At 38.2% G+C, this 13,614-nt stretch overlaps 1 protein-coding gene across 1 annotated transcript; it reads right to left on the bottom strand.

Moving 5' to 3' along the window:
- LOC125314689 (actin-related protein 9-like) lies at positions 1 to 3,906 on the bottom strand. Its single transcript, XM_048277589.1, has 9 exons — positions 3,760 to 3,906; positions 3,164 to 3,236; positions 2,968 to 3,077; positions 2,803 to 2,862; positions 2,633 to 2,701; positions 1,839 to 1,938; positions 517 to 716; positions 116 to 236; positions 1 to 11 (listed from the first exon to the last, which is right to left on the bottom strand). The coding sequence occupies exons 1-9, from the start codon at positions 3,904 to 3,906 to the stop codon at positions 1 to 3; spliced, it is 891 nt and encodes a 296-aa protein (XP_048133546.1).
- Positions 3,907 to 13,614: the final 9,708 nt, after the last annotated feature.

The following is a 13,614-nucleotide window of genomic DNA, read 5'->3' as shown; positions in this document are numbered from 1 at the left end:
TCATGCATCCACTTACAATACAGAGATCATATGAAATGCATAAGCGGAAAAACCAATAGTAAAATCTTCGTGGATATAAGCAACTGAACATAATGAAAGCAAAACAAATAAGTACCGCGATTGTCAAATGTCTCTGGCACTACAAGAATGGCAGAATACATATTCCTTTCAGATTGAGGTATATGCAATTTCTCCACCAACATCCAGTCCCGGAGAGTATGCAAATCCTCATACCCCTGTGAAGAAAAATTATAGGGATGAGCAAGATCTTACCATATCATTCTTTTTCCACTTCACCATATCCATACAACTATCGTATCACGTAGCAAATGCATGCAATACTTTATATTACAGGTGTTTTGCTGGATGGTTAGAATTGATTCCTGATGAGGCTACAGATACCAACAAATCTAACTAAGCATGTACTTAATGTGTACCTCCAAGGAGTGAAAGAGTGGAACTCAGTAATAATCAGACAGCAACTTCTTTCAACAAGTAATATTTAGGGTATCTCACCTGCTGCACAGGATAGTCTTGCGAAATGTTAAAATGACCACTTCGGATAGGACGGCGGAAGCAGTAAGGCTCTGTGGGTGATATTTTCAGAGCTTCCTCACCACAAATGAACGGTCTGTATTTACGTTGACCTAAGTCCATATCCCCTCCCTCATGTTGGCCCAACGAAGTACTAGGCAAGTCTTTATCCTCTGAGCTATCTGCAAAGCAGAGGTGCAAGTCATATACAAAAGCACAAACTAAAGACTTTCTGCAGATTCAATGTCAGCATGAAAAATAATCATACTGCATTATGCAACTTGTGTATGAAAAACAACCTTGACAATGCATATAGCTTCGCAACAATAAATGCAGGTGACACATAGTTGTGTGTGTGGGTGGGGGGGGAGGGGGGGGGTTGGGGAGGAAGATTGCTTCCACTTTTCACTCTTTAGGTCATTTAGCAAGCTTCACTATTTACAAAATGCCAAAACCTTTGCTATTAGCTGAAAGCCAGCTCCACATATCCTTGAATAAACAAGACAATAATGAAAGACAACCCATTACCTTATCAACTCCATACATCCTTAGACAAACAAAGGCACCGATACAACCAACAGAACAATTTTAGTAGACTCACTACAGGCTAGGAGCATTGAAGCTGGATACTTCTACTCAAAAACATTAGCAGCTACAGCCGCTTTTGTACAGGAGGCAGAACTATATAGTATGCTCACCGGAGAAATAATCAGAACAAGCATTTGCGTCAAAATTAGCTTCAGACACAATTGAAGGTTGACGGTCAGAAGTTCCAAACATTGACAGAGTGCACCATCCTGCTAGCTATCTACATTTTGGACTACAGCTTCCTCAACGTATGTTACTTAACACCCCCGATACTCCAACTTAGAGACAAAACAATCATATGGAATTTTTAGTTTATATCTACCTCACAGTTTCTCTACTTAGTTCCAAAATGACATAGAGACAATCACTTTTTCGGGGTAGAGTCTCGTTATCCTAGGCATCTAGTATATTGGAGACATGCTCCACCCCAGATAAAAGCTAAAAATCTTACATTGTTACGACAATTCAATCAACAGAAGCCTATACTACATCAAATCTTAGACAAGGGAATATAAGGACTATGTTGCCATTTTTCTTTGCACAGACAAAGCCGTCCATGATCTGACAGCACAGTTTCTGATTCTATGACATATCAATAAGTAGAAGCAGATAACATAAGTAAGAAGAGAAAGGTAAAAGGTCTGAGCCACAGTGAAGCCAATTAACTCACAAAAACCATTAGCCAATGAATAGAAAAAAATAGTTATTATATAGACCTGTTACCAGAGTCGAACTTTGCCTCTCATACACATCCGTCCAAGAAAACACTGAATCTTTCCTACCATTCTGTGGATTATAAGCGTCAACACGTCCCATCTGTATAACAGGTAAGTCAGTTTTTCTTTCACTTTTCCTGACACAATCACAAATGAACTCCAATAACAAATATCATGAAGAAATTAGAAACTAAAGAATGCAAACAATACACAAAAAAGGCAGCAAAGGACAATCATATACACGTCCTTACATAGACACATAGACATCCTAGTTTGGGCAGACTTCCATTTTTTCTGTGCGGCGCTGGGTGATTTAATTTTATTTATTTATCAGGGAGCAGGAACTGAGCTCTTACAGTACTAAAATTCAGGAATATACTAGATCCAAGGATGCAATGACTCTGCAGTCTCCTCTTGGATGACAATGCAGTATAGATTTACACAGAACAAGAGGAGAAATTTTTAAGTTGACAAGATAAAGGCATTAAAAATCTTTCAAGTCCTTCACTAACCATCAAAGAGAGGACGATGTGCTCGTAAAGACCAAAACAGTTCATTATCTTGAATACCTCATGAGGAAAACAGAGAACAAGTTGAGAGAATTGCCTTAAAATACTGAACCTTCGAGTGGCCAACTCAAATGAGAGAACAAAAAGATAATTGGACCATGAAAACAGTGACGTTCAACCAAGAACGGAATCTTTGAAGATGAAGTTGGGACTTAATCTGCCATATCATTTTGAAGATCAAGCAGAAGCGATCGAGCAGCTCAACCAAGAGCGGAATCTCCATACCTTGCGCTGGAAAGAGCTGCTGTTCGTGACCTCCTCATCCAAGAACGGAATTTTCAACAATGATGCTATCTGGGGTACACTAATCCACATGTTAATTCTGAGAAAAATTCAAAAACATTCGAGGCATTTCACACGTCACAACTAAAAACAAACAACAGAAGTCAACTCACGATATCATAAGCCTTCTCTCGCTCCATGTGTTGTGCCGTCGTAACTTGAGAATTGAGCATCTAAAAACTCCAAAGCAACAACAAACCATCAATTCCGCAGTGCCAAAACCAGACACGCACGAAAAACCAAACGGTAAAAAAGGAAATCATGAAACGTGGTCGGACCTGATCTTGCACGTTTCGCTTGGGCACCGGGCTGGTGCACCGGGCGATGCAATGAGGGGCGGCGAAAGGCGCGTCCTGCTGAGCGAGGCCCACTCTGATGTTCGCAGAACCTGGAAAGCAAGGAACGAGCACGTTCAAGCTAGGGTCGAGCGAGGCGCTTACTATTCGATTCGGCTGAAGAGAGGGGTGGGAGTACCAGGGTTGATGACGACGAGATTGGAGCCTCTCTCCGAGATGAGCTGCGAAGGAATCGCCGTCTTCAAATAATCCTGGAAAAAGGAAATGCGAGAGGTTCAGTGAAGAAGCTCAACGACTGGAGCAGTCATCAGAAGAGAGAGAGAGAGAAGGAGGGAGGGAGATCACCATGGCGGAGCGAAGCGAGATCGAAGAGCTCTCTCGTCAGTCTCTCTGGCTCTCTCTCAAGCCAGAACTAAACTGGCAACTGACAGAAGATGACGCCCCCAGCGACGACGTTTTGATTACTGACGAACGAGGCCTGAACATAGAGAGAAACAAAAGATTATTTGGGTCGGTCCAGCCCAACCCAGAGCAGAGGAGAGAGAGCCGAGGTCGTTGATCTAAGGAAAAATTCAAAAAAGAGCTGGAGTCTCATTTTCTCAAATAAAAATTTAAAATAAACATCATTTTAAATATGGGTCTAAAGTATTATGTTTAGTTCAAAGAAAGAAGGACCCACAAGAGCATTTTCATCATTTCTTTTTCTGATTCTTCCTCTCTTTTTTTTCTCATTTCTTTTTTTTTTCTCCTTTGTTTGAGGTTGGCGACCCTCGCCCAACCCTCGTCGGCCACGGCGAGACGTCCCTTGTCGCTGTTAAAGGCAGCCTCGCCTCTTGGCAAGGCGAGGCCAAGAGAGGCAATTTCAACAATTTTGTCGCCGAGTTCTCTACAAAAGCGGTCAACAATCCCGAGGGGCCACATTTAGTCGAGAAGGCTAGAAGGAAATCGTTAATCACCACTTCTGGCGATGAGGATGACGAGCCTCAAGTCTCGCAATAGGTAGTCGCGGCGAGCCCAAGAGGTCGCCAAACCCCAACCATGGCAATGCTGGGGTCGTGTGACCTCTGTAAGCCTCGCGATGAATAGATCTAGAGCAGTAATGCGATCGGGGAACTAGAAGAGACGTTGAAATTTCCCTTTTTCTATGGTCGAAATTTTCCCTTCGCTTGCAAGAATTTTACAAGAGTCCTCTAAGTTGTCTCTATGAAAGAGAAGATAAACAAGCATTGCCCAATAGAGGTAAAAAAGCGAGGAAATTTTTTTCCTTTGAAATTTCCCCTAGATTCAATTTTGTGATTTTACTCCAATTATTTCACCAAAAATAAATGAGTTGAAAAAAAATTAAAATTAATAATCATTTGTATAGCTGTGGCTAAATATGTTTTAAATGATGAACCTTTTTATTAATTAATATTTGTAAGCTACACAAGTGGTCATTTTCAGAATATATGTTTGAAATTTTTTAAATAAGCGCACATTTATTTATTTTTTCTTCAGAAGATCATAACACAAGGAATTGAAATCATTTATTCATGAACATGCATAGATTACACACGTCGACATGTACTAGTTAAGGTTCCATTCACGCATTCCATTGCACAAGCAACTTGGGCGGCACATGGGATTTGTATAGTGAAAGCAAAACCATATGTTAATGATATTACCACGGAAGAAAATAAAATGAAATAACTAATGAATCTCCAAGTAGCTTCAAATATGTCGGTGTACATATTATTATGATTTGAGAGGTTTTTCTTGTCAACCACATAACATAGAAGTATCGCGACATTGCAATTATTTTAATTTAATGTTGCGGTTGGATTTTACGAAGAGTTTGTATTTATTTTGATGTCAAAATATCCAATATAGGGCTGCTCAAGAGAGAGTGCAAACCTAAGTACTAATCAGATTATTTCGGTTTTAGTACTTTTCTCAAGGGTAGTTACTCGTGGTTTCCAATAAATATATTTTAGGCAAATAATTAATTTCTTTATATTTTTCATCATGCTTCGTTATATTAAATACAATGTACAAAACTCAAGTTATTGGCCTACTTTTCGATTGAATCGGCTGGAATAGGAGTTGGAACACTCTAAGAAATGAAAGTGCCCAGTTCTTGTTCGATCAGCAAAAGCAAGCTGAATGTGTATGATATTTCTCGTATAAGTTTCATTGCACATGTCATAGCATATAAGCTTGCATCGAGTCTCAATCAATGAGACGAATTAGTAAGATGATCCTCAACTATTGATCATTTTCACCAACGGAAACCTAAAAGGTGCACATTCCCCTTTTTTTCATTAAAAAAAAAAAAAAGCTCTTCCTTGACAGTTGACTTTAGCTGGCCCCCCCGCAAGAGGCGGATAGAGTCAACACCTCTAAGGGCATGAACCATATCGCTTCAAACAATTCTTAGACAACTCAAAAAATTGTAACTCACCCACTTTCCTTTCCTCATTCTGTCCTACTTTCATTTATCGAAAAACCCTTCTCCAGTCATTCCAAAATAGGAAAGGTATGATTTTTTAATGAAAGAGTCAACTCTTATTTCAAATCAATTTCTAACAATTCCCATTTTCAGTTCACGCCGGAGACAGAGATGACGTGGTGGAGGCAGCATATTTGAGCTTGGTAGGCTATCGGCAAGGGCTCTTGGTAGCGCGAAAGAGAGGGAGTGGCTCCTGGAGGTGACGTAGTGGAGGCGATCGGATCTAAGCTTGGGAGGCCATCGGCGGGGGCTCTTGGGAGCGACAAAGAGGGAGTGGCTCTTTTAGGCAATAACTAGGGTGTCAATGGTTTAGTTCATTTGAATTTTATATGCTTGAACCGAATCAAAACTCGTCTCGAACCAACTTGAACCGAAAAACTGAATTTGATTTGGTTCAAATTTCAGTTTGAATTTCTAATTTTTATTTTTATTTTTTTTCTTTATTTTCTTTTGTTTTGAGATCTCTAGTGCTTTGTTGTGCGCATGTTGATTCGATTTCTCCGAAGAATGTTAATGACGGTTAAGATGAAAGCGCGCCTTTCCTTTGTCGCCCACCGGGAGCCCAACCTCCGTGCTTCATTCTACCATTGCCATAGGATTTGTCGGCGTCACATCTCTCCAGCTTGGTCGTCTCCTTCGTCCGGTGCCTCACTTCCACATCTACCACCAAGGGACTGGATTTGGTCGGAACTCATCCATGGATGAAGCCGATCTCTTCTTCCACCATTCAACAGAAATATCCATGGATTGAAAGTGTGGAGTTTTGTTCTCACACGAGATGCGACCAAAACAGAAAGGATTGGGTAGAAGATGAGAGAGAGGCGGAGATGAAAAGGGGGAGAGAGAAGCCGTCCACTGCTATCATCTGGTGAGAGAGAGCACAAAGATGAAAAGAGGGAGAGAGAAGAAGAAGGAAGCAGTGAGAGATGAGAGTGAGCATGCACGAAAGGAAGAGAGAGACAAATTAAAATCTATTATCCGAACTGAATTGATCCGTTAAATTATCCAAATTATTTGATTATTAACTAAACTGAAAAATCGAACCGAATTGAGGATGTGTTTGTTTCACATTTCGAAAAATATTTTCGCCATTGATAACATTCTATGTCCGACTATTTTCGTAGACAATGATAAAATTTTCTATTTGTTTATTTTTGTAAGAGCTATAAGTGATTACTTTTTGCAATATATTGTCTAAATCACTTATTTTTCGCAAAATAAATATACCCAAAAAATGCACAAAATTCTAGTTCGGTTCAATTCGGGTTTCGGTTCGGTTCTAGTACTCCTTGTGACAATGGACGAGGAGGCAGCTTGAGATGCGACCGGTGAGGCTCTTGGGAGCGAGAGAGGGAAAGTAACTTGCACAAAAAATAAAAGAAAAGAGAGAGAGTGGCTTCGTTCTATGTCTTAAAGACGCACAAAGAGAGGAGAGAGAGTGTCGCATAATTGGAGAGAGAAAGAGAGCAATGGTTATATCATAGAGCCATGCTCGATCATGGAAGGGGCCGGCATGTACAATATTTTCTCGGTGGAGCGAGATCGGAAAGCTTCTTCGCGTCTAATTAATGGGCAAACACATATTGGCATACGGTGTCAGCCTGTCAGGAAAAATTAATCACCAATTGTCGTGATAGCCAATCGGATATCCTCCGTCTCAAAAGGGATAGAACATAGGACTACATTCGCCAAAGGAGAAAAACTAAAGCACCATCAAACACTGCAGATTTTATTTATGCTTTCTGCATACATCATTAACAAAGATACAAGTTATTCACTGGGGATTCTCAATAACGGTGGGCTCGACACTTGAAATCTGATGGGGGTCGCATATTTTCCTGCCCCAACAACGATGTTCCTCCTCCAACATGCGATGATGGAAAGTTGTCCCTTCATCTCTCACTTGGCTCGTAGCAACAAGTCTTCATGCCCCAATCACTGGACGACAAGTCAAGCCTAAAGCTAGAACAAGCATGACGATCATGCACACCCACTTTCGGCTGAGTTTCTCCATCTTGCTTGTTTTTCTGGGGGCTCTTTCTCTCGGGTAATGTCTACTTGTATGCACCAGATTTTCTAAGCCAGGTAGTAATTTTATATTGTTACTCAAGATTGCTGAACTCAAGTGGGAAAGAAATCAAAATTTGAAACAAATGAAAGTGCAGTAACAAAGCGTTAAATGGGATTCCATAACTTGGGTATGCAAATAAGCTACTTGCCACGGTCCCAAAAAAATAAAAAATAATAAGCTACCTGTCAAATAAGATATTAATAATAGTTACTTGATTCTCCATATCGATCGGGATTATGCATATCTCTAGTTGATTACGGTTGCTATTATTATCTTAATAGCCATCCCATAAAACCTATAAATATGTTCATGCACTATTTAGTAGTATGTTGAAATAGACACGACAATCAATATTTCTCTTTTCGGTATCTTGTTATTCTCAACTTAAGAAATTGTCAACCATTGATGTATAAAACATCAATGATAGGGATAAGCAAACCGGATCAGATCGAACCGGCTGGATTAGTCCGGTCGTTGAGCGGGGCGGTCCAGTCCCCGGTTCCATGGTGGATGAGACTAGATCGGACCACCTAGAGTATATATAATACATAGTATACATAATACATATACAATTAGAAAAAAAGTAGAAATTTTTGAAAAACTAGTTAACCTAGTTTTTCCATCTTCTTCTCGACACTCGCTCATCTCCTCTCGTTTGACGCTCGCGTCTCGCGTTTACAACGCAGCTCGGCTCGACACTCACTCCTTTCGCCTTTGCCTTCCCACTCGCTCCTTTCGTGATACTACCTCGTGCTTGCATGGTTTATCCCTCATCTTGCCTTTTGTCAATATGCAGTCTCTAATCGTGTTTTATCTTGACTCAATATGTATTTTGTCTTGACTATAATATGCAAACCCGTTATTTTGTTCACGGTTGGATTCAGTAAAGTACAAATGTAATCCTACTTTGAGCTTGATTCTTTCTAACTTAAGGAGAATGATGTAGGAACATAATCATGCTTCAGCTGTCTTGTGTTTTCTTCATAATTTAGCTCTTTTCTCATTATTTTAGGATTATAAGTAGTCATTTATATGTTTAATTAGATTGGATGGTTGAGATTTGAAGTTATTAGTATAGATCCAAGGTTAGATTTCTATAAGCACCTAGAGTTAGCGGTCCCACTACGATTGAATTGGGACTGGACCGAACCGTTGATCCCCGTCCGGTCCAATCCCGAAAATTTGGGGACCGGACTAACGGTCCGGTTTCCGGTTCAATACTAGGACCGGACTAGCCCGCATCATGCACACTCCTCATCAATGATATTGCAATTCCATGAATATACTGTGGAAGGACCCAAAAAGTAAATAAACCTTATTAAGAAATGCGTGAACAATATGAGATGACCGAAAAAATCTCTCTATGACAATAAAAACATTTATTCTTCTTTTAAGTTTTATAGGCCCTATTTCCTATGTTTCTGACATAATGAGAATTGGATCAATCAAAGTTTAAAAGTAGGGAGATATCGCCAGTCATAGAGTAAGTCAATTTTTTTATTGACAAACATGGCAAAAAGATGAATTAGGAATAAGATTATTTCAATTCGGAAAGAGAAAATTCGTGCATAGGATTAATTGGAATTTGCTTGAAAAGGTCCTTTATGAACCGTTTTCCCCTTTAATCTCTCCTTTTTCCTTTGGATTTACTAGTAAAAAAATATTGAATTACTCAAAGAACTGATAATGGAGATAGGAGCCGATGCTACAGAATAGCATTAAGCCTTTAATTGCTGACCAACGAGGTTTCAATTAGGAAGCACCAACACTTTCCGCACAGTGTCTAAGTAACCAGGGGTACTAGGTGAATAAGTCGATTACTTAGACATTATGCAAAGCAAGGATCCACCTAGTGGGAAACCAAAGCTCCCCCTCTGTGACTCTAGGCGTTGGAGGTTATTATATCGGCCTACCTAGCGGTCCTTAGCTGAAATTGACCAGGTGTCTACCTTTACCCGCTGAAGGCCCCTAAGTTCCCTTCAAATATTTTTCTTCCCTAAAGAGAGGGAAGACGGAGAGACTTTATTAGGAGATCCCTTCACCATACCGGAGAGTTCTTTCCCCTATCTCCTCCTGTCTTGTCCGACATTTTTTTGATATACGATTGACACATGGTCAACGCTTTAGAAACGCTGGAAACACGCAAATCTAGTATCTCGAGGTGCTATTTGGACGTGCACGAGTCAATTTGAAATATTTTTAATAAATTAGGAGTCAAAATGTGAATTATCAAATTTATATATACTTAAGTCAAATACTCAATTACCACAAAATTAATATTCTCAATCAACCAAAAAAAAAAAAAAAGCTAATCATGCATCCCTATAGAGGAAGAAGAAGAAGAAGAAGAAGAAGAAGAAGAAGAAGAAATTCACTACTGATATTTTTATATATACATGATAATTTATCACATATATATAAAAATATATTTAATATACAACGTGTCCCAACATGTCAAAATTTTTTATTTTTAAGAAATAATGTATTGGTGTGTCGTGCTGCGTGTCACGTGTCCATATCGGTGCTCGTTAGGGTTTCAACACAGGAGAAACAAAAAAATATTTTGGTCGGTCCGGTGATTCCAGTCCAACCCGGAGGCACCGAGAAGCCAAGGTCTTAATCCCTTTTTTTTTTTTTTAGGCTCTATTTCGCGGAAAAAAAGTCAAAAAATACTTTACTAAAAATATCGCTTATATCTCTTATAAAAATGAATGAACGAAATGTATTTTCATCGCCCATGAACATATTTAGACATAAATTATTGGTGATAATCAAAATATTTTCTATTTATTAGCTATTTTAAATGATATAAGCGACTATTTTTTGAAAAATATTTTGCAGAATATTCATTTTTTATGAAATAAACAAATTACTTTCCGTTCAGTTGGTCTCTCCATTTATTTCGTAGAAAGTAAATAATTGCAAAATATTTTCTTAAAACTAATTAATTGTATCACTTGAAATAATCTATCAATAAAAATATTTTCGTTGTTGACAATAATTATGACTAAATAATTTCATGAATAACTAAAATATTTTTATATTTATTAATCTTTATAAGCAATACAATTGATCATTTTTAAATAATTATTTTCAAATCATAATATTTTCCACAAGACAAATTTACACTTGAGTTTTCTTTAATAATATCATAACACAAAAATGTAGTGTCCTTTATTAGAGTAACTTAGACATGGCCACGGGCCGATTTGGGCCCGGAACCGGCCCGTGGAATAACCAGAACGGGCCCGTTGACCGGAATCGGCGGTTCCGAATTGGAATCGGCCCGGCCTCTCATGGGCTAGTTCCGATTTTAAAAACTTAGGAACACGCCAAAAAAAAAAAAAAAGAGGCCGCCGGCGGGCTCTTTTCCCCCACCCGGCCCACCACCCCCCGGGCCCCCTCCCCCCCCACTCTTCTTATGGCCGTTGCACCCCCCGTGCTCGCAAATTTTTTATTTTTTTTTCTTTTGTAAATTCCCTATAAATATCATACCCTCCCCTTTCATTTTTTTTCACAAATTCTCTCAATTCTATCAAATTCTCTCAATCCGCTCAATCCCGGTTCAATTGTGTCAATTTTCTAAATCGGCTTTTCGCTCAATTTTTTAAAAAAAATGGCAAGTGGAAGCGGAGCTGGTGATAGGGGAAAGAGGCCGATGCCGATACCGATGGGGAATCCGATTATCCTCAACATCATGTCCTTGTGAGTTTGTATGTTGGGTAGACGATGATGATAATATCAACTACGTTCCCAACGTCGAGCACATCCCAATGCAAGAAAGTCTTCATCCTCCTACCGACGTCGAAAAAACATCGACAAGAATCGAGCCGGCACGGCAGGCCCCGGAGAGTACATCCAACTTATGGTAACACTTCGACAAGGTACATGTAAGCGGAGACAAATACAAGATAAATTGTAAATATTGTACGAAATCATACGATTTTAATAAAGGAGACGGATATGGAACATACTGTCGGCATCCGACGCATAAACATGCAACGCAAGTGGGGATCGATATCAGACAACAACAAATTTCCGAGTACGTCAATCCGAACACTTCTCCTTTATTTCATTATAGTGATGAACTTTATAAAAAAAAACATTAGCTCAATATGTTGCCATTGACCATTTACCTTTTACTACTGGTGAAAATTTTGGTTTGAATTTTTTTATCAACATTGCATATACTCCACAAGCAAAACCTGTTCCAAGAACTACTCTTAAACGCGAACATTTTAGGGTGTATAAAAAATAAAAAAAAGCTTTGCAAATTTTTTTGCCTATTTCAATGGACGTGTGCATATGGGTAGCGATATTTGTAGTGATCCTTGGCAAATTCATTCTTATATGGGTATCATATGTCATTGAATAGGTGACGATTAGAACATTCAAAAAAGAGTACTTGCATTTCAAGTGTTTGATGAAAGGCATACCGTCAATAATATTTATAGAATAATTAGACAAGTTTTAAAAGAATATAATTTGATTAATAAAGTTTTTTCAGTTAGTTTTGATAATGCCGCTTCAAATACCGCTTCTATTCCCGATTTAGAAAATATTTGTAAACCCTCTTTTGGCGGATAATTTTTCACATTAGATGTGCTTGTCATGTTTTAAATTTATGTGTACAAGATGGTTTACGAACTCTTAAGACTTTCTCACCCCAATAAAGAGAGCAATTAAATTTTTTTGGAGTCGTTCCCAAGTTGTGAAAGAATGGGGCAGATTTTGTAAATCACATGGACACAAACCAAAAAGATTTCCAAAAGATGTTTCAACTTGTTGGAATTCTACTTACAAGTTGTTTCATCAATCTTTTGCTTATAAAGATTTATTATGTACGTTTATTTCAAATAATGTTTCTGAAATTACTTTACTTCCTCAAGATTAGGTTGTTTGCAAAAATTTGTTAGATTTTTTGAAAGTTTTTAACGATGCAACTTATACTTTATTTGGTATTTATTATCCTACTACACATTTATTTTTAGTAGAGTGTGTTAACATTGCTGGTATTTTTTGTGAATATGAGCAAGATTTTCAATTAGCTCCGACTATTATAGCAATGAAAGCAAAATGGCTATATTATTATGTCCGCATTCCTCTTATTTATTTGGTTGCTATTTTTTTTATTCATGTACTAAATTAGATGATTTGTATGATTATCTGAATGATTATTACTATGATTGTTTACATTTGAATGAAACAGTAGATATTAAAACTATACAAGTAGAGGCTAAAAACGCTACAGTAGCATTATATAATGAATTTTGTAGTATAAATGGTTTAGGTGATAGTGGATCTTCTCAACCTAGTACCTCACAAAAAGAGGAGAGTGATAGACTTAGTATAGGGTACAATTTGCTAATTAATAGATAAAAAAGACAAATGGAGCAACAGTAATATTTCCAAATTAGAAAATTATTTAACCATTGCTTTTGGGTTCCGTGATTCCGAACACGGCACTGATTTCAAAATTTTGGAGTAGCGGAAGACTCATTCAACTTAATTCCCAGTCCTCATTTTCATTGCAAGACAGATGTTAGCAACTCATTCTTCAACGATTGCTGTTGAACAAGCATTTAGCGCTGGAGGATTAATTTTGGACGACCGCCGTTCAAGATTAAATCTGGATGTTGTGGAGGCTCAAGCTTGTGTCTATGATTGGACAAAGGTTAAATTTCGACTACAAGAGCTAGATCGAGACGACGAATTCTTTAATGATGGTAGTAGAGATACCACCGCCACGGGTACCACAACGGGTAGCGACGATTGACGATGAGGTAAGTTAGGATTATCAAAGGTAAAAGAACTACATTGGCTTTGATTCTTCTAGCCCCAAGAAGATATGTAAATGCTTAATGATAATTCATTAAATTCAAGCTCATTCCCTCTCCCTTTTTTTTCTCCCCAAATTTGATTACAATGTACAATTTGACTATAATTTATAATTGATAATTTATTATTTTTTTATTTCATAATTTATTATTTTAAATTAATTTTTTTAATTCGGAACCGAAACCAGGTCTTGAACACGCCCGGAACCGGAACCAACCCTTGAAGGGTCGGT

The sequence above is a fragment of the Rhodamnia argentea genome, chromosome 1 (genome assembly GCF_020921035.1).
Source record: "Rhodamnia argentea isolate NSW1041297 chromosome 1, ASM2092103v1, whole genome shotgun sequence".
Classification (NCBI taxonomy): domain Eukaryota; kingdom Viridiplantae; phylum Streptophyta; class Magnoliopsida; order Myrtales; family Myrtaceae; genus Rhodamnia; species Rhodamnia argentea.
This window is presented reverse-complemented; position numbering and strand designations above follow the sequence as displayed.

What these genes read in the sequence shown, in the direction of transcription:
- LOC125314689 (XM_048277589.1), bottom strand. Translation starts at nt 3,906, where the DNA reads ATGTGGCCCCTCGGGATTGTTGACCGCTTTTGTAGAGAACTCGGCGAC. An exon ending in TCTCGTCGTCATCAACCCTG is followed by an intron (nt 3,078 to 3,163) that starts GTACTCCCACCC and finishes CTTGCTTTCCAG; the next exon opens with GTTCTGCGAACATCAGAGTG. An exon ending in GCAGCTCTTTCCAGCGCAAG is followed by an intron (nt 1,939 to 2,632) that starts GTATGGAGATTC and finishes CCTGTTATACAG; the next exon opens with ATGGGACGTGTTGACGCTTA.